The 25095-nt window shown below is 46.4% G+C and overlaps 1 protein-coding gene across 1 annotated transcript in view; it reads right to left on the reverse strand.

Moving 5' to 3' along the window:
* LOC139056362 (uncharacterized) overlaps positions 1 to 23489 on the reverse strand; it is a 109943-nt gene extending 86454 nt beyond the window's left edge. The window contains exon 1 of the mRNA XM_070534544.1: positions 23456 to 23489. Coding sequence (XP_070390645.1) covers positions 23456 to 23458 — 3 coding nt within the window. The 5' untranslated portion in view covers positions 23459 to 23489. The remainder of the gene's footprint in view (positions 1 to 23455) is intronic.
* Between the last annotated feature and the right edge of the window lie 1606 nt (positions 23490 to 25095).

Consider the following 25095-nt stretch of genomic DNA (forward strand, 5'->3'; position numbering starts at 1 on the left):
CTCAAGCGTTTTACTAAAAAGTAAAAATAAAGCCACGTAAGGCATCATGAATTGCGACATAGACACCACTCGGAACCTGCTGGTAATTTATGTTTCCTTTTGAATTCTTGTCGTAGAGCAGAAAAGAAAGAAATGTGGCTGTATAGAATCAATAAAAAGCATTGCCTTAGTACGCGACGTCATTGAAAAAATAAAGAAATAACGGACGTGTCTGACATAATCAGCATTATAAGCGAGCCTCCATCTTGCAGTGCAGTGGGCGTGACATTAAGGAGTACTTGCCAGCATATAGCTGTCCCATGGCTTGTAATAAATACCTTGAAAGAGATGCCAAATGGCAGCTCCTTTTTGTTTTTACCAGGTAAAAATTAAATGCATGATTCTTGTACTGGGTTTAGTGTCAGCAAGTTTACATCTTACGGAGTACATGAAGACGCCAACACGCTGAAACGTTCCAAAACGAACTAGCGCTGGGCTCGTTCGTAATCATCGGCAGTGAACATGTTTGACGCGGTACGGACACGACAACGCGCTCCATTGTTGAACATCGTTTTGCAGGATCTGTTACGCGCCCATCATGTCCATTTCCGGTAAAGCGTTCGCTGACGAAACGGATTTCAGCTGCCTTACATTAGAAAACGGAAGATATCGCAGGTTTTCGCCAACGTTCATACCTTTTAAAACGATAATGCAAACGAGAAAAGGGGGCCAAAGGAAGATGTAGGCTTGAACTGACGAACGGTGAGGGATGAAGGTCTTACCAGTACTCACGTACGGGGCAGAAACCTGGAGGCTTACGGAAAGGGTTCTACTTAAATTGAGGACGACGCAACGAGCTATAGAAAGAAGAATGATAGGTGTAACGTTGAGGGATAAGAAAAGGGCAGGTTGGGTGAGGGAACAAACGCGAGTTAATGACATCTTAGTTGAAATCAAGAAAAAGAAATGGGCAGGACGTGTAATGAGGAGGGAAGGTAACCGATGGTCATTGAGGGTTACGGACTGGATTCCAAGGGAATAATAATAATATTTGGGGTTTTACGTGCCAAAACCACTTTCTGATTATGAGGCACGCCGTAGTGGAGGACTCCGGAAATTTTGACCACCTGGGGTTCTTTAACGTGCACCCAAATCTAAGCACACGGGTGTTTTCGCATTTCGCCCCCATCGAAATGCGGCCGCCGTGGCCGGGATTCGATCCCGCGACCTCGTGCTCAGCAACCCAACACCATAGCCACTGAGCAACCACGGCGGGTGATTCCAAGGGAAGGGAAGCCTATAGCAGGGGGCGGCAGAAAGTTAGGTGGGCGGATGAGATTAAGAAGTTTGCAGGGGCAACATGGCCACAATTAGTACATGACCGGGGTAGTTGAAGAAGTATGGGAGAGGACTTTGCCCTGCAGTGGGCGTAAGCAGGCTGATGATGATGATGATGGTGATAATGATGATGATGATGATGAGGGATGAAGAAAAGCCCCAGCGTGGCGCCAACGTTTTGACACGAATACTTATGTTGCTGAGAGTCTCATTGTCAAAATGTAGGCTCTGCAAACCGAGGCTTCGCCTTTAAGCCCACTCCCCTGTTGATAACTTCAAGCAAAAGTGTGTATCCACAGTGTAAATCTGTGTGCACCTCTCACAAAATTTATTCGGTGAGGAAGGCTAATCTTGTGAAAAAGTAATGTTTTTTTTCCAATTTTTTGTATATTATGGTATAATGGAATCAGCGAGGATAAAGCTCAATATTTTGAACGTGATAGCCTACTCATCCCACAACCTGAGATCCAACAACTGGAAGTAGTGCGCAGAGCTAGATTGAGAAATAACGGAGCGTTCATAAGATGTGATTTACAGAAACAAAGTTTATTTCGCCAGTTAGGATTTGATGTTGAAGACATTGGCAATTCGAAAACGAGGCTTTAGACAGTGAAAAAGCCAAACGCATACGATCAAAATTGCATGCACTCAAAATTGAACTAATGGTTGGTGTCGGTTGCCTGGCACATCCACATTCACACACAATTTAAGAATTATGAAATAATAAGTCGCTGCTTCATACAATAAACTTTCCCCGTTCGAGTTATGTATACTTTCATTGAAAGAAGTATTAAGCTGTGGATTATGCTCGTCGAACATAATTCATGTGGCAACACGAGCAATGAATGTCAAAGATGAACGAGGATGGCCTGAATGGCCTGACATGGAAACAAGGATTTCAAGGAGTCTTGAAATATATACATGAATCTTTTCATAAGTTTGAAATTGCTTGTCGCTGGCTGGTCGGTAACGTTACCTTTTGCACTATCTCCGTTGGCCCTCACCTGTTCTTTTCAGCAGTTATTGCGCACAAACGTCATTCTCAAGAAAAATTGGCCGGCTGCCGACCATCGGCCTGTGTACGCCTAACGGCTCGGTGCATTTTTCGAGGGCATGTATCAGCTTAGCAAGTAATGGAATGACGTATTCCTGCCCAACAAATATTGGTAGTGGATTCAGGCCTTGCTAGTGCGAATACGGTCGCTACAAATTGTGTGATATTCGATGAAATGTGACCATGATGAGCCGCAATAATCATTGAGAAAATAGGCAGTACTTCGAACTGATGGCATTATCGAAGAATGTTGGTATTAGCCACTTGTCATAGTGGCAGCGCAATATTGTCCCATGTAAAAAAAAGCACACAGACAAGAAACACGCAGGACTTCTTTTTTGTACCGTGTCATCTTTGCATCAGCTCCTACAATAGTGCTTTACAAACTGACTCAGCATTCAACTTTACTTTGTGGTCGATGGTCACAAGGGAAGTTGACTTTTTCTTTATGGTAACAATGGCTTTCCTTGGTAGCATTTTTTTACGTAACTCATTCTCGACCACAGGACTGATGTTCACTAACGCCCGCGTATGCTCCTGGCGCATCGGTTCTTCCCTTCTTGCCCTCAGCCCTCTCCAGGTGTCCACCGACTGGTGGAGCAGTTAAGATATCCGTGGCCTAGCTATTTTCGGCACATCCTCTTTCGCAATCTCCCTTCTTTTAGAACAATAAAGTCAGTCAGCCAGCCTCTGGTATTGTGGTCAACCTCTCTATTTTCCTTCACGTCCTTTCTCAATCCCTTAGCGCCAGCTGAAGGTCTCTCCACCAAACAAAATTTTCCGGCACTTCCGCATACGCTGCCCGCGAGGGTGGTTTTCGCAACCGTCGACTCTGGTGCACGTGTCGTCCTCGCCGAGCACGCGAGAAGGAGCCGGTACCGGAGCATGCCGCGCGAAGTGCTCAGTCCGTCGCGCCTACAGGAGTTGGCCGAGTCACTCATCGCGAGCTCGAGTCTATCTTTATTGCACGTTGCCCAGTGACCAAAAAGAAGAGAGAACGCGAACGAGAACAGAAAGAGAAGCCAGCCAATCAGTGTGTTTTCCGCGTTCTCGGAACCTTGCCTTGCGCACGGACAAGAAGTGGGCGAAGGAGGAGAAGGAGGACGGCAACGACAAGTGGGCGTGTGGGTGGCAGCTTGGCTAGCAAAAGCAAAACAGCAGCTGAAGGAAGCGCAGAGCTTGCTCTGTGCCGACTGCGTTAGCATGGCGACCACGTTACCTGCGCTGGCGACAGACGCTCGGCCCGCAGCGGCGCCTCGCGCGGGACGTCCGCCGACGGTCGCAGCCGCCGCCGCCGCCGCCGCCAAGAAATCGCACCGAGCACCTCACTGTCACGCGCCGAAGGACGCGAGCGGGCCAACAAGCCGTCGGTAGATTTCTGCACTGGATCACAGAGGAACCTTTCACACAGTCAAGGTCACTCCCAGCCTTCCTTTAGTTTCTTCAAGCCTGTCCCTTAGCGAAAAATCATGAGTTGAAAAAAAAATGTTTTTTTGAAAGAGGCTGTTTCTAACTGAAAGCAGGACAAATCTACGAGAATACCGCTGCGAAAAAAAAAAAAATCTGCCTCCATTCCTCCCTGTAAAAGTGGATGCACAGGGAAGCTGTCGCCGACTTTAGACAAGCACAAGCGACGTTAGACAAGTACCATCTCCCTAGCTGACGTTACTTGGACAAGTGCTACCACTACAAGCGACGTACGTCAGGCGCGCACCCGTACATGTTCGTGTTCCTCTATAGGCTCTCCGCCAAGCGCAGGTGTCTTATTGAAATAAGCGAATTTTTTTTTAAGTACATTCCGTCAGAAAATTTGTAAAGTACGACGTACACACAGGCTGCGGACATGATAGCTTCAGATTGTAATTCGAATATACGAGAAAAGGTAATTCTGTTACGCGGAAACTCAGAGTCAAAGCTATTTTCTAGGGGCCGTTTGAGGTCTGTCAGAATGGCCGCGGCCGCTAGGTGACGGCATTGTTTTTGGATGAGCAGGAGCCTAAGTAAAATCCTGGCCAAATAGAGGCTAACAGCTTCAATGTAAAAAAAAAAAATAATGCCTGTCTCGAGATTTGACCTGGCATCGCCACCTTCTTGGGCTCTGATAATTGCGATATCTTGCAGATAACAAGAAAATAAAGGTCAATTATTCAACCTATATAAGTGCTTCTTATAAATGAAACCTATCTTTCGTTTTGAGTAACCCTATTGCCTTTTCTTGTAGGTTGATGCTGATGGTGAACTCCGCACATTGTGGCGCAAGGGCCAAGTATGGCTAAAGAACTCCAGTCATTCTTCTTGCAGAGTCACGGTGCTCTGCTCCATAAGTGGGACGCTGTGGAGAATGAGGTAAATACACTTCACTTGATTCCTTTCTCTTTGCTTTATATGTAATAAAAATATGAAAGAGGGAAGAATGCAGGGGGCTCCTGAATTTCTCTTGCATAAAATTTCCCCCGCTTATTTATTCCACTGTTAATCACCTGTTGAGAAATAGCTTACCCCTGCATCTAGCTCAGACTAAATTTTCCTCGTAAACGCCTTTATTTCAATTCGATAGGTAAAAGGTATCCTAAGCTGCGAGCGCAGGTCGCCCAAGTGTGAACATTCTGGCTTTTTAACGCGACAAGCATTAGGAACCCCGTGTCGCAGGAAATCCGGTGTCGTGTAGGCATCGGCGTCAGCGCTGGCGTTGGCGTCCTGTGAGCGAAAATTCCCGTATATATTGAGATATATGTACATGTCACGCTTTGGCATATGACATACGGTATATGCGGGTTATATTGCGTAAGCCATTTAATCGCTAAAATTGCTCTTATCTTGTCTTACATTCTTGACAAAATCGTTCCTCGGATTTTCGGGAGTGACAGGCCACAACCAAATGTAAATAAATGAAACACCAACAGCGCATGTCTTTTATGTTAAATCTTCTCAGACTCAAATATTAAAAGTGCGAAAGAATAGCAGAAACCGAAAATGATGTAATTTTATTTGGCGCAGCTGTGGGCATTACCTCCAGCATCGGCCCACGGAAGAGGCCGCGTTTCTACCAGAAAGCGAAGCGCGCCTTCGCGCATACCGTTCGCCGCCAGCGTTTCCCGGTAAACATCATGGTTACGTAAGCTGCAGTTGCCGGGAAGCGTGAAAAGCTGTCGGGGATATTTGAGTGCTATCGCGTTCCACTCCTAAAGGCGAAGCTTGAGCGTTCGCCAAAGTTTTTTTTTTTTGCCGTTCAGCGAGCTTTCGTCGCAACACGCGAGAAGTATAGTCGTCGCTGACGATTTTTTTCCCGGTATGTCTCACCTTTAACTACGTCGCTTTGAAATCTAGGTTACCCCGACAAGCCGGTAGGTTTGGGCGTGCTTGCTATTCCAAGATCTTCCATAGCTTGACAGTGAGCAACGCGTAGGTTTGGGCTAGTTGGTGGCTCCAGATTCTGATGGATTTCACGGCGCACGCACACTAAGAAAAGGATTAGAGGCGGAGTTAAAAGGCCCTGATGCTCTGAGTGTTATCTTTTCCTTAGTGCTGATGATGTTCACAGAACACCATCAAAATGCGCCGTTACTAACTAGCTGAACTAATCATTGGTCGAGAACATCGTTGACTTAATCCCATTCATCGTTCATGTCGAATCTGTGCACTGTTAATGTTAGTTGCAATCTTGGCAGTGAACTTACTTGGAATTACCCAAAGTTTAACGCGACAGCGTTAAGAGTTCCGATTCGCAGAAGATCCAGTGTCGGCTCCTGCTTCGGCAGAATTATCCGTGAGCGAGAATAGCCGCATATATTTAGGTATATGCCACGCCTTGCTATGTGACATGCGGTATATGCGGCTTATATTACCACACCATTATATCATTTAAGTTGCTCATACCTTGGCTTATATTTTTGAGCGTACATACTTTTGCTCATTTTTGACAAACTTATTCCTCGGAATCTTGAGCATTGCAGCCCACGAACAAATGTCGTGAGACAAAACACCGACAGAGATCACTTTTTACGTTAAATCTTCGCAGACTGATTTACTAAAAGAGCGAAACAATAACAGGAACCTTAAAATCATGCAATTCTTTTTGCCGCGGCTGTTCACTACCTCCGGGATCGGCTTACGCAGGAGGCCGCGTTTCTACCAGAAAGCTCGCTTTCGTGCATAGCATTCGCCGTCAGCGCATCTCGGTAAACGATACTGCTACATCAGCTGTAGTTGCCGGGAAGCGTAAGAAGCAGTCGAGGATCTTTGAATACTATCACGTTCCACTCTTAAAGGCGAAGCTTAACCGTCCTCCAAGTATTTTATTCGTTCATTTAGCGTTATTAAAACATTTAGAGAAGGTTTTGGATGACACGGCTAGAGGTAGAGGTCACGCCACAGGTCACACGAGAGTACGTTATACAATTTCTAAGGCACACTATTTGTCCAAATAGGATATTTGCAGTCTGCTGCCTAAATTTGGCCACACGTGGAGCCGGACGGTGTAAAACTCTACGTCGTTTTTCCACCAACGGCTTAAAATTGTGCCCTTTCAATTACTGAACATTTGTCCTTCGATGTAGCTGGTAATCAACCGTGGTTCAGCAAGGAATGCCCCCACATTTGGCCGGCTTTAGACAGCCCGCTGCAAATGCATCAGTTTAGACTTACAGCGTGTTCATTGTTGATAACTTTAATTCTCCTTCTTCCTGAAAACCTATTTCTTTATGAGAACGAAGAGGATTGCCTCGTCGAAAGAATGGCTCCAGCGACTTCCCTTGTTCAACAATGCACTATCCATTTCTTCAAGCCTCCATATTCCATTGAACCTCGGTTGCGTGGGGATTGCGGTCATGTTAAGATATCTGGTACTAATTAAAAAATACTTTTGTGATCTTTATACAGAAGTTTGGCAAGCTGGCTTAGTCCCTAATTCTCTCCGATCTGTAGGGCTTAGGAGGTATCGCTGTAGCGCTGTAGAGAAAAACTCGACTTAAACCTCAGCAGTGAACTCTCAACAGAAAAGTGGTCTAGAAAAACTTGACAGGTATTCGAAAGCAGCATTGTATTATCAATGCAGTTGTTGATGCTATGGCATACTTTGATTACGACTGCAACTGTGGTAACCACACGTATTGTTTGATATTAAGAAAATATTTCTCATGAACGTGAGCACAGTGGTCTCGCTCGACGTGTTTCTGGGCAATAGACAACGTGCATGGTGTAACTAAACACAGTACCAACATGCTGTTGCCTTTAAAGGAAGTTAAGTTACTTGAAGTCCATTGTGAATCACGGCTCCACAGGGAATGCCCGCTGACCATAGTCATGCGAGACTACTTTACGTCATTATGGTTTACGCAGAACCTAGCAAATATGTGCGACGTTCCTCAGCCCACCGAATCCCAGCCAGTTAGTAATCTTAAAACCCGATTGCAGCTTCAGTGCCAGTGCGAGCATTCCTCTAAATCTTACGCTGTAACATGTGTTATCGCATTTCGCATTGTTTTGCGAACATGGTCAGATCGTGGTCAATAACATGGAGGTGTTGAAAGATTACGACCGATAAATAAGATCAGTTCTCACTTAATCGGCGTTTAGGCTTTCCTATGGTGATGCACATCAACACGCTGGAAGATAGAAAGTGCGCGCAACCTGCGGATGCAAAATGCTAGAGGTGGGTGAACATCGACTTGTTCGAGTACGAATTGAGTCCAACTATTAAACATCGAATATCGAATCGACATCGACATCGAATCCACATATCGACATCGAATCAAATATCGCATAGAGAAACGTGGACGCATGTATTTACAGTAGAAAAATATATTTCGGTATATTAGGTAACACACCTGTAGTGACTATTGCAAAAAAGACGTCTATCAGAGACAAACGATCAGTTTGAAGAACAAGAACACTAATTGTCATTAAACCAACTGCACGTATAGCTACACAACTCTGGAGCCTGCTTGCAAACAAGGTCTTAAAGCATGAATGCCTCCTGTAGAATGACTAGCTTTTCAAAAGTGTTAAATGATTGTTTCCGAAAAAATACCAAGAAGTCCTGAAAAAGATAGAAAGCTGCTGAAGCACTTCTGTGCCGTAGATAAATGAAAAAAAATTGCCCGTTGCGAAAAGAGCGACACAGGTAGTAGCGCGATATATAAAACTGCTACATGACTGGACTGTCAGAAACGCAAAATGATAGTCTACAAACATCAAGATCGCTGGTTGCAATGTACGCTTCCTCCTCGAAACCAAAAACAAAACGCATCACACATTTTGTTTCGTCATTGCTTCGAAAACTTTTGTCGTTGCCTCGCTTCTAATAATTTGCGTCAATGTGTTTAGCAGTTGGAGAGGAGTCACCAGAGGTTAACATTCCGTAGTTGCGAAATATTTCGCTAGTTTCAAATATTCAAGACGACGAATTTGTTTCTCTTGGAATTCGACTACGAAGAGTTAGTGTGTAATATTCAATTTCTAAATCCTAAACGTAAAATATTGGCCAACCCTTTAAGAAAGATCAACTTTTACCATCCGACGAGCATTTAATCAAAGTGGCTTGCCACATCATACGTACTTAAGGCTACAGAGCATTAGATTACGTCAAAGTTATGATATTCATGCTTGGGCCAAGCAATGGCCCGCAGTATTCTGAAATAAATCAAATAAATAAATAAATAAATAAATATTCTGTTTCCTTTGCAATAAACTCCTGCTCAAGTTTACCACTTGGCGAGAATGTTGGTTTGCTTATAGCTGGTGCCCCACTACCTTAATACTGCTGCCACTATCACCATTTCAATTGTTTGTGACGCGCGTCCGTAGGCCCCTCAACAGATTATTAGTCGTCAGTCATCCGCAGTGGCCTGCGTACAGTTCTACAGCCGCAATAGGCTCGAGCACTGGCCGGCTTCTTCGCGCAGAAAGTCGTACTGCGGCTGAGAAATCGCCCTTAGTGCCAACTGTGAAGTACCAGGAAAATATATTGCAAAGCAGTATAGCATGCCTTGTCTGCGAGCACGGATATTCCCGTTCTCTTTTCCGCGTTCCGGCAGTGCACATGACGCGAGCAAAGCCGGCAGCGCTTTTATGTGCTCGACTTGTACACGTGAGTCAGAGAATGCGCCCGGCTACTCAGAAGAAAGAGACTCGTGCCTACCGCGCGGTTTCTCAGAATTGAACAACGAGCGCTTCCGTGGTTACGACACGCGAACGTCCTCGGATATCTTTCGACGCTCGCTAAAGTCTCGTGTAGGCTTTGTTCTGTTGACGGCGGCGGGGCACAAGAGGTTCTAATGCGGAGCATTCTTCGCCTCACTCTTGGCACTCTGCAGCAGGTAGGATATAGCTAGGTAGACTCCCGTATCGCGTTCCTTTAATAAAAAAGAAAACGATTTGGGGGACCGACTGGATGGAATCAAACCTCTGCCGTAGCTGCCCAGTGCTTTCAGCATTGGGCCACGATCGTGCGCACGCTTCTCGAGTGCGAAAGCCAACCAACTTTTCGAAACGCTCGGCGTGTGCGGCCCATGCCGCTTCCTCGTCTTCTTTCGTGATGACAACTCGCGCTCGGAGGCGCCCAGCTAGACTGCACTGTACCCGGGACCGTCCCAATTTCTTCGGTACTTTCTCCGTAGGACGCTGCGTGGAAATACCTACTTCACGATCGCCCCAGTTAATCATGCTTTAACGTTTCTTCGCCGGCGTGCAAATATCCTCGTTTCACATGCACCGCATGACAACGTCCTAAATACGTACGATTGCATAAACGCCGTCGCTGATTACGGCACAATCTGTTTCTTTTTCTTCTCGTTTACGCTCGTCCACCACCTATGAAAATCCAGCACTTGCAACATCGGAAGCTCGAGTCGAACGGCCGGTGTGGAAATCATTCCGCTGCCACTGTGCGATCGCCTCCAACTTGGTGTGTCGTCATGCTGCTGCCGTCGCAGACATGTACGCTAGCGATCCGCACGCGCAACTACTCAGTTCACACAAAACCGTTGGTCCACCTGCTATCACTCTGCGGAACCTTATCTCCTTGAATCCAATAAAACTTTGAAAGCAAATAACCATCAAAATAATGTTGATGGTATTGCCGCAAAAGCGACCACTGACCAACGTGCATTCACGATTTCTTACAGTCTTTAGAGATCTTTTAAAAGGGTTATAAGGTACCGAGCGTGATTTTTGTAATGACCAGATTACTTTCTGGAGAAATATATTTCTCGCCAGTATAGACAGTAGGCACAGTTGTTCGAAGTGTGAAAATATCTTACTCGAGATTTATTCCTCGTTTTGTTTAGTGCCACGCATAATTCACAGAGAAGCCAGAATGAAATAGTAAGGTGCACTTGACGTTCCATATTTCTAAATACTTTCACTCATTTGAATAGTTTCCTGTGCCAAAAAAACTGTAACCATGGGTCTTGTGGTTGGCTTTTGGGGCTCTAAGCTTTTGTGTCCGAGAAAACGTACAGCAGGCATTGCCGTTAGTGTTGATGAATTTCACTGTGGCTCGTGTGTATAAGCCGTCACTCACTTAATCAATCGTCTTCCAAGAAATATCTTCATTTGGGCCAAGTTCTTTTGGTAAGTAGCTCGAAATATCTTTTAATGAATTTCGATAGCAATTACGAGCGTATGGTAATTCGGAAACTTAAAGTTGGCCTTAGTCCAAGGACACGTGTGGACTTTCAGAAAACTACGCACCAGAGATTTAACAGTCTGATATGGAGGCGGCACATGGGATGCCGGGGCTGATGTTTTTCAAGGCCGTTCAAAGTTTTTATCGCTGTTGGTTTGTGATTATGCTTGATGAAATTTCGTGCACACCGTTTGAACATTATAGGCTATGGATAGTTGCGGCTGCTTTGTCCTTTCATTGTGCATTCACAGATTCTTCTGTTGCCGATGCTTTACTGTCTTTTCTTCAGGTAGGCTAAATTTATTATATCGAGAAGTTGACGAGAAGTGCAGCGTTCGCAGACGTGGCTGAGTATACGATTGCTGAGATGTAAAGAAAACTGTGCGCTACAATACCGAGAACTGCTTACATTGTCATACATGACGGCAACTTCGTCATCATTATGCCGTAATACGTGTCAGGCCGAGCACACTCGTGAAACCCTGAGCTATTCCCACAGGTGGAATGAGCCATGCGAGTGCTGCGGAACTGAAATACTAGTTGGTAAAGGTTCATGATCATGACAAACGCGTCAGAAAAAAGTAGACATACAGAAGGAACGGATGATGACGCGTCTGCTGGACACTTCGTTTTTCTCTGTGCCTTTGTCTTTTGGCACGCTGTTCAAAACTACAAACCATGCGAATTACTGAGATATCGTTTAAAGCAATATCTCTTCCTAACAACTTCGCTTTTGAAGAGTGAACAGAATGTATTTGGATCTGATGGCAGATTAGATTCTCAGGCGGCTGAAGTCACTTGGGGAACTCTGTTAAGATCGAAAATTTATGATGGGTGCTACGGTAGCGAGATTCTAATCTCTTTACGACTTATTCATGCAGTGTTTAATTCCGGAGGAGGTGTTACTGAAACTGTAGTCTGTCGCAACATTAAGCGAGCGTGAGTGCTATGACGTGCCAACGCTGTCCTTGCTTTCGAAAATGGTGTTGTAAGATCTGGCATCAATGTTTCGGAACATTATTTTTTTTTCAAACGAACACCTTTTGCGTCTTAGCTCTAACCATGTCGGTGCAGCGAGAAAGCGAAGAAACCGCAGGTGCGGATTAGTGGCTATGACGTTCTTTCTCTGAGCATGCGACCGCGGGTCATACTGCCGTCGCTTGATTTGAAGACAACGACACAACTTTCAACTGGGCTTGCTTGAAGGTCACCATTGGTGGCAAAGAGGTGTACAGTCCACACCTTCTTCAGCGGTATACACATTAGTATTCAAGCGCTAATAAATGCCTAAATAGCCACCGATAGCGGTGCATGAAACTGCACGTGTATAGTTACATTACGTAGAGTAACTCACTACATACGTCGCAGGGCAAGCTTTCTAATGACAAATGAAAAAGAAAAGAGACCCACAAAGCTTGGGCACCTGTTGCGTGCTTCAAACAGGAGACCCACGTTGACCGTTGAGGAAGCAAAGGCTGCCGCGGTGCATGGCGTTGAAAGCCGTGCGCTTCAGTTTTTCCTGCGTCAGAGATGGCGAGAGTGGCAAGAGAAAGCAAGCGGATCCTTTTCACAGTGACGTCGAGCTGGCCACGCCGGATGCGGCCAGCGCGCGGGTGTAGCACAATTCCTGCACGTTGCAACACTCGCTCGGCTTAAAGCGCTCCCGAAGGCATGCTGCCAGCGCCCGCGGCTGCTGTGAGGGCGTGCTGCGAATCCGCAGCGTTCCTCACGGGGTCCTATCACGGGTTCCTGTTTTTAGCCTGTTCTGCGGATACCTGAAATACCTCACGCCCACTGACGAGCGGAAACAGGCCCGGCGTGCTCGGGTTCGAAGCCATTGACAGCTGGCATACGTGGACGTGACGTCCGTGAGCGGATCCAAAAACGGCCCTCTGCCTCCTCGCGTGTGATTGGCTGTCTTCGGGAGTGAGCGGCTCCGTTCGCTTGAACGAAGCGAGAAATCCCTGTGGCAATTATAGTTCGATCATATGTACAGATCTTTGTCATATAAACTCTGTCGTGACTGAACAAATTAAAATCGAACTCAATACAGATCGACCACTGCTGTTCGTAAGTTCGAGTACGCTTGGCGTCGATCCTATTATTGGGCGCTCATTTTTCGTGCGCCGATCTCTCTTGAAAAGTTTATCGAGATTAATTTCAACGAGGATCGAAAATCCCCACGAATAAGGCAGCAGTAAGTCTCACCATGGTCGCTCACGCTTAATCACGTGACCAACGCCACGTTTTAATAAATACAGGGAAGCGATTGTTTACTTGCTGTTTAGATCTTGAAGGCGAAGGTTACTTTGGGAAAATTTTGTTGTGTCAGATTCTTATAAAGGCTCTGTGAAATATAACCGGTGAACGATTTCATGGATCGATTTGCAAGCCAGGCTGTCGCACTTGCATTGAGTCACGCTACCCAGCGTCCGTGCGGAATCATTGTGTTGGCTTGTTTCGGTTCTGCTCTGGATTTTTGTGAAAAGGGCAGCAGTGGTTGCGCTTCGAGTGAGAAAAGGCTCCACGTTGATTTGGATTCTGGTGACTATTTCAGACTAAGTTTTTGTTAGCGGCTCCTTCACCCACACCCTACGGAAGATGGCCCTGGAAGAGAGAAAACGAGTACCGCACAAACGAATTTGTGCTGTACGTATGTGATAACCTTCATTCAGAGGCATACAAAACGGTCAAAAACGCAAGTTCTTTCAATCACTATAATGGCTTCTAGGAAGTAGGGGCGTCTTCAAAATGGCGGATTTTTCTTTCTCCTAAAGAAATTAATATAAACAAGAATCAATTGTTGGGCTGGTTGGTCTTGCATTGCTGATAAGGTAAACTAGCGCAACAAAAAGACAAGGCACACAGACACACTCCTCACGTTTTTGTCTTGCTTTCCTGTACGCTTTGTCTTCTTGCTGCACTAATATCGCTCATAAGAAATGAACATCAATCTTGCAAAATTTGACGGAATCTGCTACCTTCAGTGATGCAAAAGAATGCAATTATGACAGCGATGGCTCAAACTGTTGCATATTTAAATGCGTAAAGATTGCTCTACCTACCCAACGAGAAATTTGTCCGTCACGTAAGACAATGAATAGATCCCACCACCGTAAGCAATGGCTCGTACACCCGTAAGCGAGCAATGACTCATACCTTACGGCAGATGCTACAAGCGCTCAGTGAAGTTAAGCGAATAGTAGACACATTCATTAAAATTACTCATACAACACACAGAACAGCATGCATTTCGATAAAGAACTTCAAAACAAGCATGCGAACCGTCATTAAAACAATACATAACTCCCTCATCAAATGTTGTGGTGGTTTTGCAGTAGCTTCGCTAAATTAACCTTAATTCACCTTAATTAACACCAAAGGTGGCGGGTTCGACTTCTACCAAAGGCCGAGGGTTCGCGCGCCTTAATTAACCCTATCTTAATTGACTGCGGTTAATTAACTTTACCTTAACACCAATGGTCGTGGGCTCGAGTACCATAACGAACTATATCTTACTTACATCTGCCTTACCATGTTCGCTATCGAAGATTATAAGCGAACGGCCGATCAAGAAGATCAAGATCAAGAAATATTTGCTGTGAAAATGTACTTACAGGAACCTAAAATAATCTTACGGGAAAAGGTTTTCAACGACCCAAAAGAGAAAGTAAATGATAATTCTGCTATTCCAGGAACTCGCAGAAGAGGCCGCTCGTATTCGAAAGTCGGCAAAACAATCCACTTCACCCCAGTAGCCATTTCTCCAAAATCCATTTCTCTCCCATTATTTGCACGTAAACTCGAGACCCACACAGAGTTCTTTTGCAATCTATGGCCGTTCTCGAATGTCACATTGCAGGTTTCTTTATAAAATACTGAAGGAACTGCTCAGCACTACCTTGGGAGTCTAATCCTGTGCTGCTTCGCTCTAAAGAAAAACAAACCCTAGAGTTGGCTTTGCTGCTTAATAAGTGAGTAATGTGGAAGAGCAGATATCTTGGGTTTTCCCAGGTGGGACGGAGGAAAAGAAAAATATAACGAGAAACTTCCGCCAAAAGCTAAGAAAGAGAACAAGTAACTCGTACTTTGTGGGTACAATCTCTACGTAAATTGTGTCAATCACTTTTCGTCCTGATATTAGGGAAGTCACGTGTTGACCGCCATGGAATTTTTTTTTTTATAAGCGAAAGCTGTTCACGTGCGATCGCTGTAAAAACGTGGTATTTTACTCTGCAATAAGGGTGCGAAAACGTTAGCTCAATATATTATCCTTGGCACAGTGCTAACTGCACTGAGCATGCAAGGTAGCGGAGTCGTTTCAAGAGGCTCGCAACGTAGCCCAACATACTTTCACGTCCCTCTTTCGGCAGCTTGCGCACCGGTAAACTTGGGCTGTTTTAATTTAGCGGGATTTTGCAATTCCCAAGAGGAAAGGCGAAGGCAAAAAATTATTGCTGGGGTTTCGGAATGGACTTTTGGTATAGGGATCTCACTGCAGGAATAGAATTCAAGACAAAGGCCCGACTGCTGTACATTATTTTTTCTCTTTTCAGCCTTATTCCTCACGTAAAAGCTAACAAATTCTGCGTCGTTTCGTCAGATTATACTCGGCGATGTAAAGCTCACTCCGAAAGGAGGACACAAGACAACAGCAAGAAAAAAAAAGCGTAACGACGTTTTAAGCAGAGCAGTAATTTTCTGTCGGAGCCTTCTAGGATGAGCCAAGAGGCTAAGGCTCATTCTAAGGTGCGCATCACGTCTTGATGCCTAATGGTTGGAGTCAAGGGCGATCGAAAAGACGCAGGAGACATAATAAGTGCTGAAGCAAGTCATAAAGAAATACGCAAGCGGTCCACAGCTGAGCTGAAATCGCGCGAAGCTCCGGAAAAAAGCAAAAGGCAAAAGAAGGCTTACCCTTACAAATGGTGTCTTGTCACGGCTTGGAGATTAGGGAAAAAAAAGAGTCAACGAAGAAAAGCAACCGGTGGCTGTTTGATCAAGTGGCCAGCAAGTGTCTAACCGCGCTTTCCCAATCTACACTCGCTCATGTTTCTTCTTCTTCTCTTCTTATGGGTGGAGCGAGAACGCCTACGCGAAGGGTTTACCCACGAATGCATTAATATCCTTTCGCGTTGCCTCCCAGATTACATAAATAAGCGAAGCATTATGCTCGGAAAGCGGCAGGTGTATGTGTGAATCGGTTGTGTTCGAACAGATGCTCAGGGAACACTTTCCGAGCTGTTTTCAGATGGTCGTGTCGTGTGGCCTTTCTTGGTAGTTGGGGGTTGGCCTACTACGATAAGCGTGCCTAATCATGTATGTTGACTGTGCAAGGATATGAAGAGAGCATGACTTATTGGAAATAGCAGTTGCCTTAATGTCATAACACAGTACTGCAGCTCCAAGGGGCTAGGGGTGCGAGATCACGCGAAGAGGAGTGTCGCTAATGGGCACTGGTAGTATTCGAGCAGAGGTGCTCCTCAGACTGTTTTTATTGCGATAGCAATTATGCGGACACTCCAGGCGCACTTCTGCCATCGCCGTCGGCATCGCCATGTTGTTCCGTATAATGTCCAAGGGCGAAGACATCGTCGCCGCGCGCCGTATGCTGTATGTGCAAGTGAAAGCGTGCGACGGTGAGCCGACGATGGCGGCTCAATCTCGGCCGCGCAAGCGAGGAAAGTGGGGAGGAAGCGTGCCGTCTTCCATCGCGCGCAAGGCACCGGAGGGAATGGAGGGAAGGGCGGGGTGTTCTACTCTAGCGGCTGCTGAGTATGGCGAGTCGCGTCGGCCCTATCTCGAGAGCTATCTGCGATGAGTACGGAGTCTAGGATCATCGGGAGCACATAGCGTCGTGTGGGCTGTTTTATCACCGCTTAATTTGCATTGAAGCGAGAGGCAGCCCGAAGATCGATTCGCTCGCTGCTGCTGCCGCTCTTACTCATGCCAGCATTTTGAAAGCTAATGTACGCGATCATCGAGTGAGATGTGTTTATGTTTGCCTGTGCGAGCGTGACACCATGCTTGTTAATTTAGTTAGTAAGCGAGTGTTTACTACTTTATATGGCCGATAATGTTACTATCATTGCTTCGTACAGCTGTCTATTAATTTGCATAGCAATCAATGCTTCGCCTGCGCCATTTTTTCCAGTTCTTTACTTGTTTTTTTTTGGGGGGGGGGGGGCAGAACTGCAGTTTGGCCTTTATTGATAGCAGGGTATTGGACAGAACAATTTGAAGATTGTTGTGAATAATAGTGACTTGAATGAAAGCAATTCGAGTTATAACATGAATTATTTTTTACTTTCCATAATGAAATTAAAAAAAAAACATTGCACAGTTTTTCATAATTGGTGCGTACTTTATTGAGTAGAAAGTTATTTATCGTTGAATTGCCGCTGCTCCATTTCAACATTTCTTACGAAGGTAAACTGCACTTCTAGTGGCGTGAACTTTGAGCGTCATGATGACAAGCCGGAATGTAGCGACCTTATGATGGTCAAGCCTCTAGTGGGAAAACCTTGACAGAAAAGCTTGTTTTTTCTTAACACAGAAGTTCTAGATTTCTAAAATTTATGGTGACATTCATTCAAAATTAAGTGATAGGATTGACATCACGAGAGCAATAAACTTGTTGCCAAACGAAGGAAAGAGAAATCCGAGGACACCTAGGATCTTCCTATGGGTTGCGAATGCGAAATCATTAACGTCCAATTGAGCAACGCCAGAGCGATCCCTCGAGTTATCATTTCCTCGCTGGCAAGCGAGCGCGTCGAGAAGTTTGTCAACGCCTCCTAAATAGCACAAGACTTGCGCACTTCGAACCATGCCGTCATGCTACCTAGCACGACTGCTATAGAATCTAATGGGGACGCTCCCGAGCAATCCGCGGTGATTTTGACATCCCCGCTGTCGTCACGCTGGGCTTCGCAATGGAAGTTTCAGTCCAAGCAGCATGATGTCATAAAAGAGAGTGCACAGGCCAGCTTTCTAAGAGGCGCTGGTTTAACCCGGTGGGTAAGACACACGGCCTCTGAGCGTAGGGTCGTAATTTCGAGATTCACTACCGCCAACGTTTTTTCTTTCGAATGTATTCTGCTTTTATACATGCATGTCCTCATAACTATTACCAAGGCGCAGTTGAGAAGCAGGGGAGAGCTTGAGCGGACAAGGAACGCGCCGATGACGCAGGCCTCTGAGAGCGAGGGTGACGTGGCGTCGCTGCGGTGCGCTCTCCCCTCACGCAACACCTGGCGTGCCAGCGCGGCAGCAGGTGTTCCCTTTCGCCTGCTCTGCACCGTTGAGGCGCGCACGTGACGTGACGTCGCAGCCAATGGGAATTTAGGTGCTGTTTCGCTGCCACAGACGCGGGCTTCTTCTCTCAGTGGGCCGCTTGATTCTTTCAGTTCAATATGCTGTTGCGAGGGCCACTCATTGTAAAGATTCAAGGGAAACTCAAAACTGCGATAGCTGGTCATGCCGCGAGAACGCGGTGTCAGGCCACAACGATCACGGCGCGACGACGGAAAGATTACTGAAGCATGACGCAGCACGATGGCTCACATGTCTGAGACCTGGTGGTGTTATTCTGGGCACTGTTAACTTCTTCCATGTTGTTAACTTTTGCCATGTTGGCCCTTCGAACCAATAATATATGCCGCAGCAGCCCAATGAGCCAGTCAGATGAATAAAGATGGCGAATTTCACAATATGGCACTTATTGGCGATGACCCAGTACCAAATACTGGCTGGAAAAACACTTGTGTCCCAATTGGAAAAGATTTGTGGGTGGGACTTGATTGGGTTTGTACAGGACACGGGGCTTTGGGGAAGCTGTCGCCTTTGTTATGAAGTGGGCTTGATCAAGCCTGTGAGGTTGGTGATATCCCGCTGAAGGAGACTTTCTCCCTGCTTGTCTTTATTTTTGTATTTGGGTGTGTGTTAATAAAAGACTTCGCTCATCCTAAGACTGACGTACTGGTGCATCTGGAGCTAGTTCTTACTTCTGTGCCTCCGCCATAAAGGCAGAGGATATCAACAGCGGGGAAGAAGCTTGCCTTCAGTATGATGGTATGTTCATGAAGCGTCTTAAAACTTGCACTTATAATTTTCATTGTAAGTTATATTATATACCAGAAAAATAATATACCTTCTCATCGGGCCGTGTAGGTCCTGAATATGAAACCCTGTCGCAGCTTAAAGCAAAAGCAACAGCTTTGTTCTTTTGAACTAGAGAGCAGAGAGGAAGGTCAGTAAAGGTTACAGGAGGGTATACCGTATACTAAGTTACTCTGCTCTGAAGAAGAGCAGTCGCCAAAAGTAAAACATCCTGCGCTGCTTGGCTGCAAATTTACTGTAAGCAATGTCATCGCAATCTTCTATCGTATGATAGCTTTTGACCAGTCGGTTTTTCGCTGGCGCTGTTCTCAGTCACTTGTCCTAGATTAGAATATTAAGTCGAAATGGCTAATATGTTAAGAAGTCCTGATGCTGTAGTTTGGCTAAGACACGAGGATTGGCTCGTAAAACACGGGTTGCTAAGCGAATGCTATCGAGGAAATCGTCTCTTCCCTTCCCTGTCGCATCCATTAGGATCGATCTCACATGGCACCGTCTATTCTTCAAAATATGAAGCCCGTATAGAAGCACTGTGGTTGTTGCAGGATTACGATCATGGCAATCATCATAAATCTAATTCAGACACACTGCAGAACGAGCGCTCCTCCCAGAGATATCCAAATACCGCCGTATTATGGCAGCCAACTCTATCGCACGTCTCCATATCTCCTCAACTCCACTGAAGCGCCTGATCCTCCTCTGTTCACAGCTTCGTTTCCTTTAGTTTGGCACCTGTTATGAAATACTCATACGTAAACGTCCGAGAGACTTGCCTTGTAGGCACAGACGACGAATGCGTAAACAGTTGCTTCGAAAGTAAGTCAGCGAGGTATGCTCCCTGCAACGACGCTGTACAAGCCGCATGCGAATATGTCGTCCAAGGCCGAGGCGCCGAGCAGTGCACATTTCTCGGTGCTTCCACGTCGCTCGTACGGGTATAGCACAGCACAGAAGAGCCTTTGGTGGCTGGCAGTGCGCGCACGCTTCGGAAGGCGCATGCGACTCACGTCGACTAACATCTTCAGTGCAACAGCGCGCGCAGTGCACGCAGAAGCGGGATTTCCCGAATGGAAAGGAAAGAAAAGAAATATAAAAGAAAGAAAGGTACCGCGAGATTGTTTTCTGCTGGGCGGCGCCCGAAAGGCGGGTACGCTTCATTACAAAAACAGAACCTCTGCAGCGTTGTTTGGCAGCACTGTGGTTTGTTACTGCGCGGGCTCTGTTGACACTCGGTGCAGAAGATAAAAAAGCCTTACAGAAGCTTCTGTTCGTATTTGCTCTTAAAAGGCATATATAGTGTCCAGCCGAGCATTTATTCGTTTCCACAGTTACTCGCACATTTCACGTTGTCGTCTGTAAACAGACTGATCTGTTTTCGCGTTTCACCTTCGCTTTTCTTCGAGTTGTCAGATTTTATGCACGAGACAGGCCTCAACCCAGACGTTTCCCTTTTAGTTAGCTATACGAATCCGTCTGAACATAAAGTGCTATGCGAAATTTATATGCTTCCCACAACCTGACCTCAACGTACTAACAGTGTGCATGCATATCAAGTTTAACTTTTTTTTCTTCAGCCTTATAGTCAAGAGGGAGGGAGAGGCAAATGAGATGGGAAAGGCATGGAAGTTAACCGGAAGTGGAATAGGGATATCGAGTTTGCCTACCCTGCACTGGGGAAGGAATAAAGGTAGAGAGATAGATCTAGATAGAGGTTTATTTGATTCTGTCGCCTGTTCTCATGGTCTGTGGTCAGAGGTGGTCGGACTTTCAGCGCCGATACAAATGGGCCGATGCCCTCGCGCAACCAACCGACTGTCGGGACAAGTTCGTCGCCGAAGGCCGACTAATATAGCTATTTGAGACGCACGTGCTTTCATGCGAAAACTTTGGGGTGTTTGAAGACTTGCATGCTGCGGGGGAAGCGCTCGAGAAGGACTTGCCCTCCTCCTCTACCACCGCTGTCTCTCCCACGGGCGGCTGCGGGGCAGAACAGCAGTCACTTTTCAGGCCGCTGCTCGGCCCGCTGGAAACAAGGCACGTATATCGGATCGGCTTATATGCATAGCCACACTTACTACCTCTACATATGCGCTGGTTTTAACGGATAAAGAAAGAGAAAAAAGAAATGCGGCAGAGCTTATCTGGCGATCACTGTCGACGGTAATGCGATTGGCATTGAAGCAATGTAGCGACGCACCGTGTCGCTCGTGTTAATCTTATTTAAACTCGGTTGGGGTCATTTTGAGAGTTCCGTTGCTTCAGCTATATGCGACATACACTGTCTCCAGTGTCGTTCCACTTCACTGTGGCACTCGCTTGCCAAGGTAGCTCGGGAGCATCACTGCACGACGACCACTACATGAGGACAACGAAGTGACGACAATTGAATGGCAAAGAAGGAATAAAGCCGACGGAAGAAGAGGACGCGGTGTGACGACGACGACAATGAAATGACAGTTCCAACATGATGGCAACGGTATAACGACGACGGCGGGAAAACGACGGCGTGAGGACAAGGGGATGGGGACAAGTGTATGACTGCGATGATGTGACGACGACGGTATGGCGCCAGCGGGCTGACCAAGTTGTCATGATCGGTAGTCATCCTGCCGGTAGGTACGCACACACATTTCTCGCCAACAGCCCCACGTGCGACACATGTATCACCGACGAGACGCTCGCACACATTATCTGTGTCTGCCCGCGATACGGTGCTGAGAGACAAGTGATGTGCAGAGTACTGGACCAGTTGGACAATCGTCCACTTTCAGAACTAAAAGCTTTAGGCCAATGCTCCGAAAGAACATCTGCGTTGAAGGCCCTACTCGCGCTATTAAGGTTCTTGCGGTATACGGGGCTTCACGACAGACTCTAAGAATGCCACCCCCTACCGCTCTGTAGCGTACGCGCTTTGTTCGTGCTTGTCTCCCTTTCTTTCTATCTCCCCCTTCCACTTTGTTTCTCTTTTTATCCCTCTTAACCCTTCCCCCTGTGCAGGGTAGCCAACCGGAACTACCTCTGGTTAACCTCCCTGCCTTTCTCTGCATTACTTTCTCTCTCTCTCTCTCTCTCTCTCGTATCACCTCTGTTATTAAATGCATAAGCATTTCTATGCCTGCCCAACGAGAAATTTGTCCCTTACGTAGGACAACGAATGGCTCGTGCCGCCTTAATGCCTCAGTCCCCCGTAAGCAAGCAAAGAAGAAAAGGTTATCTACCTGAGAGTCTTATCTTGAAAATTGTGCCTATTGATAGCTAACCTACTGAACATACATATCCATGTGTGATGAGACGTATAAGCTTTTGCACGGAATGAAGCGATTCTGCATCAAATTCGGGAGCTGAGTTTTTTGCACACGCAGGTTTGTTGATGGACACGAAAAATCCACGTAACCCTAGTCCTAAACAGCACAGCTGTAAGAGCTCGAATGACAACGATACAACGACCGTGGCGACCTCAAGACCACGGGCACACACTTAGCACCCCAAGCTATTAGACAACTTGAGCCACTGGGCGGTGTAGAAGGCGTGACGAAGGCGGAATGAGGAAAGCAAGATGACGAAGCTGGAATGACGATGATGCAACGACCCCGGTGGCATCACGTCTTCGAGCTGGTAGACAACTTAGATCACTGGGTTGGCGTAAGAGGCTAGGTAGATAAATAGCCTCAAAACGCCCGAAGTAGGCAAAGAATTCTAATCGCATTAAGAGTGGAACACATGCGGTAAACTGCTTCTAATCGAAGAAAACGCTACGACAGACGCTGGGCGAGAGTTGCGGCATACAGAATAATACACGCACATACACCTACAGATATGCACATACACACTAAACCTATCCGAGAGGCCTTGATAGTGTCTGTAGACTATAAAAAAGCCAGAGGCGCTTTAGTAGCGCGCAACTTTTCCTCAACACGCCAATATATGTTGGGCACTGCATTAAAGGTTTATTAAATTGGGATCCATGCATAGTCAACCACTCGACGAGAAAGTTGAAAGCAGGACACTGCAATCACACCATCCAAAACCCATTACACCACACAAGGCAACGGAAAGAACCGAGGAGATCACTCAAGGTTAATATATGCACGAAGAGGAGAAGTAGTCATTTGCGTTTGCTGTTTTCTTCTTCTCTTAAGTAATCTCTAGGCCTTGTTTCAGTTCCAAGCCTGTTCAGAAGCAGAGTCCACAACGAACACATTGCGATAACAGAAACAAGGAACATAAAGAGAATTCGCAATGAGAGAAACGCATTGGACACTGCTGTTTTTCTATCAATGTTTTCTATATGGTTTTCTTTGACATTGGAGAAGTGGCACACATCTGAATTCACTCACCATCGCTTGAATTCCCTCGATCCCTCTATGCAACTGCGGCTGTTACCAGGTCTTCGGCGAAATGAGGAAACAGTGCTGTGCCGCTTACGTTTGGGAGTCGCATTCACAAATGCTTATGCATTTCTGATTGGAATGGCTGATAGCGCCGAGTGCAATGCCTGCGGTGTAGAGGAAACCATAGAACACCTACTGTGCTACTGCCCGTCTTATGAAAACGAAAGGCAAGACCTCTGCACAGCTCTCAATCAACTAGATGGGAAGCCGTTCACCTTGAAGAAGATCCTGGGACCATGGCCTCGCATATCGCAGCTGCAAAAGGCCACAAAAGCGCTGCTGCGATATTTGAAAGCGACCGGATTGAGTGAGCGCCTGTGATTTGGACTGAGTGACCGACTGATATCTCCAGTGGACTTTCTCTTCTTTTCATCTTTCCGTCCCCCTTTCCCTTTCCCCAGTGTAGGGTAGCCAACCGGGCTCAGTCCTGGTTAACCTCCCTGCCTTTCTTTTATCATTTTCTCTCTCTCTGTCTCTCTATCAATATGTGTATCTTATGTGTTAGTATATACAAAGATAGACTTATCCCTTCGTTGTCAAGTGTACATTTGTGCGTACGCAAGCGGTTGCATGAGCCGCGCGATAACGCCGAGGGTCGTGCGGTTCACGTCTGCTCTTGATCAAGGCGAGTCATGAACTCGAGCATTCAAGCAATGACGTCAAACGTCGCGGGTGGTAATCTCCCGCTCTCGCGGGTTACGTGACTGTAGCGCTGCGCCCGCGGTTGAGGGATGCGCCGCTCTCGATGCACAGCACACGAGAGACGGCACCTCGGCTAAGTACTAATCTCTGTTTGGAAGGAACATCCGCGTACGAGTTGCAGTAAACACTTGCGCAAGGACATAAATAAGGAGAGACGGTAAACAATGCAGAAGCCCATAAAACAGGATTGAAGCAGGCGGTCTCAGGCTTTCAGCTTCGCGGCCGAATAAAACCCGCTGACGCTCACTTAGGAACCATTGCTTATTCTCTAGCTGTTCCAGGCATGTAGCTTTCCACACACCAGGCGCCACGAACACTCTCTCAACGGAAACACAAAACCGTGCGCTGCGTTTCGTTCTGCGGGTGCCCGACGCGAGGAAGCTTTAACCGATAAAGTAATTCAGGCAGACCGACTCGTTTGCCGCGTTTGAAAGGGATATCCCCTCCGGAGGGTAGTGCACAGATTTGTGTTCGTCAGGTGTTGCCAAATGCTATAGCGCTTTCTTGGAAGCCGGCGAGCAACGCAACAGCAAGATCGAACACTGAGAGCCGCCTGCACCTGACCACCTTGTAATGAATTCTTGCGAATTCACCCAGCAGTTTTAAAAAATTCAAACTCCGGTCCTAAACCCCGAGCACCGGGAGAATACGTTGAGCTCAAAATTGAGTCGCCGATGAGCTTTTAGCTTGACAGATTAGATATCTGCAAATAAAAAAAAAATGAACGACAGCAAAAAAAGAACAATACCATGTGAATGGTTTAGGCTGAGAGAGCAAGGACGCGAAGAAAGGAGCGAAACACCATGTTTGAACGCACCGATGTTTAAATGAATATCAGTAAATAAATAAGAAGCGCAAGCTAATTGGTTATATTTGTGCGCCAT

This window comes from Dermacentor albipictus, chromosome 2 (genome assembly GCF_038994185.2).
Source record: "Dermacentor albipictus isolate Rhodes 1998 colony chromosome 2, USDA_Dalb.pri_finalv2, whole genome shotgun sequence".
NCBI lineage: Eukaryota > Metazoa > Arthropoda > Arachnida > Ixodida > Ixodidae > Dermacentor > Dermacentor albipictus.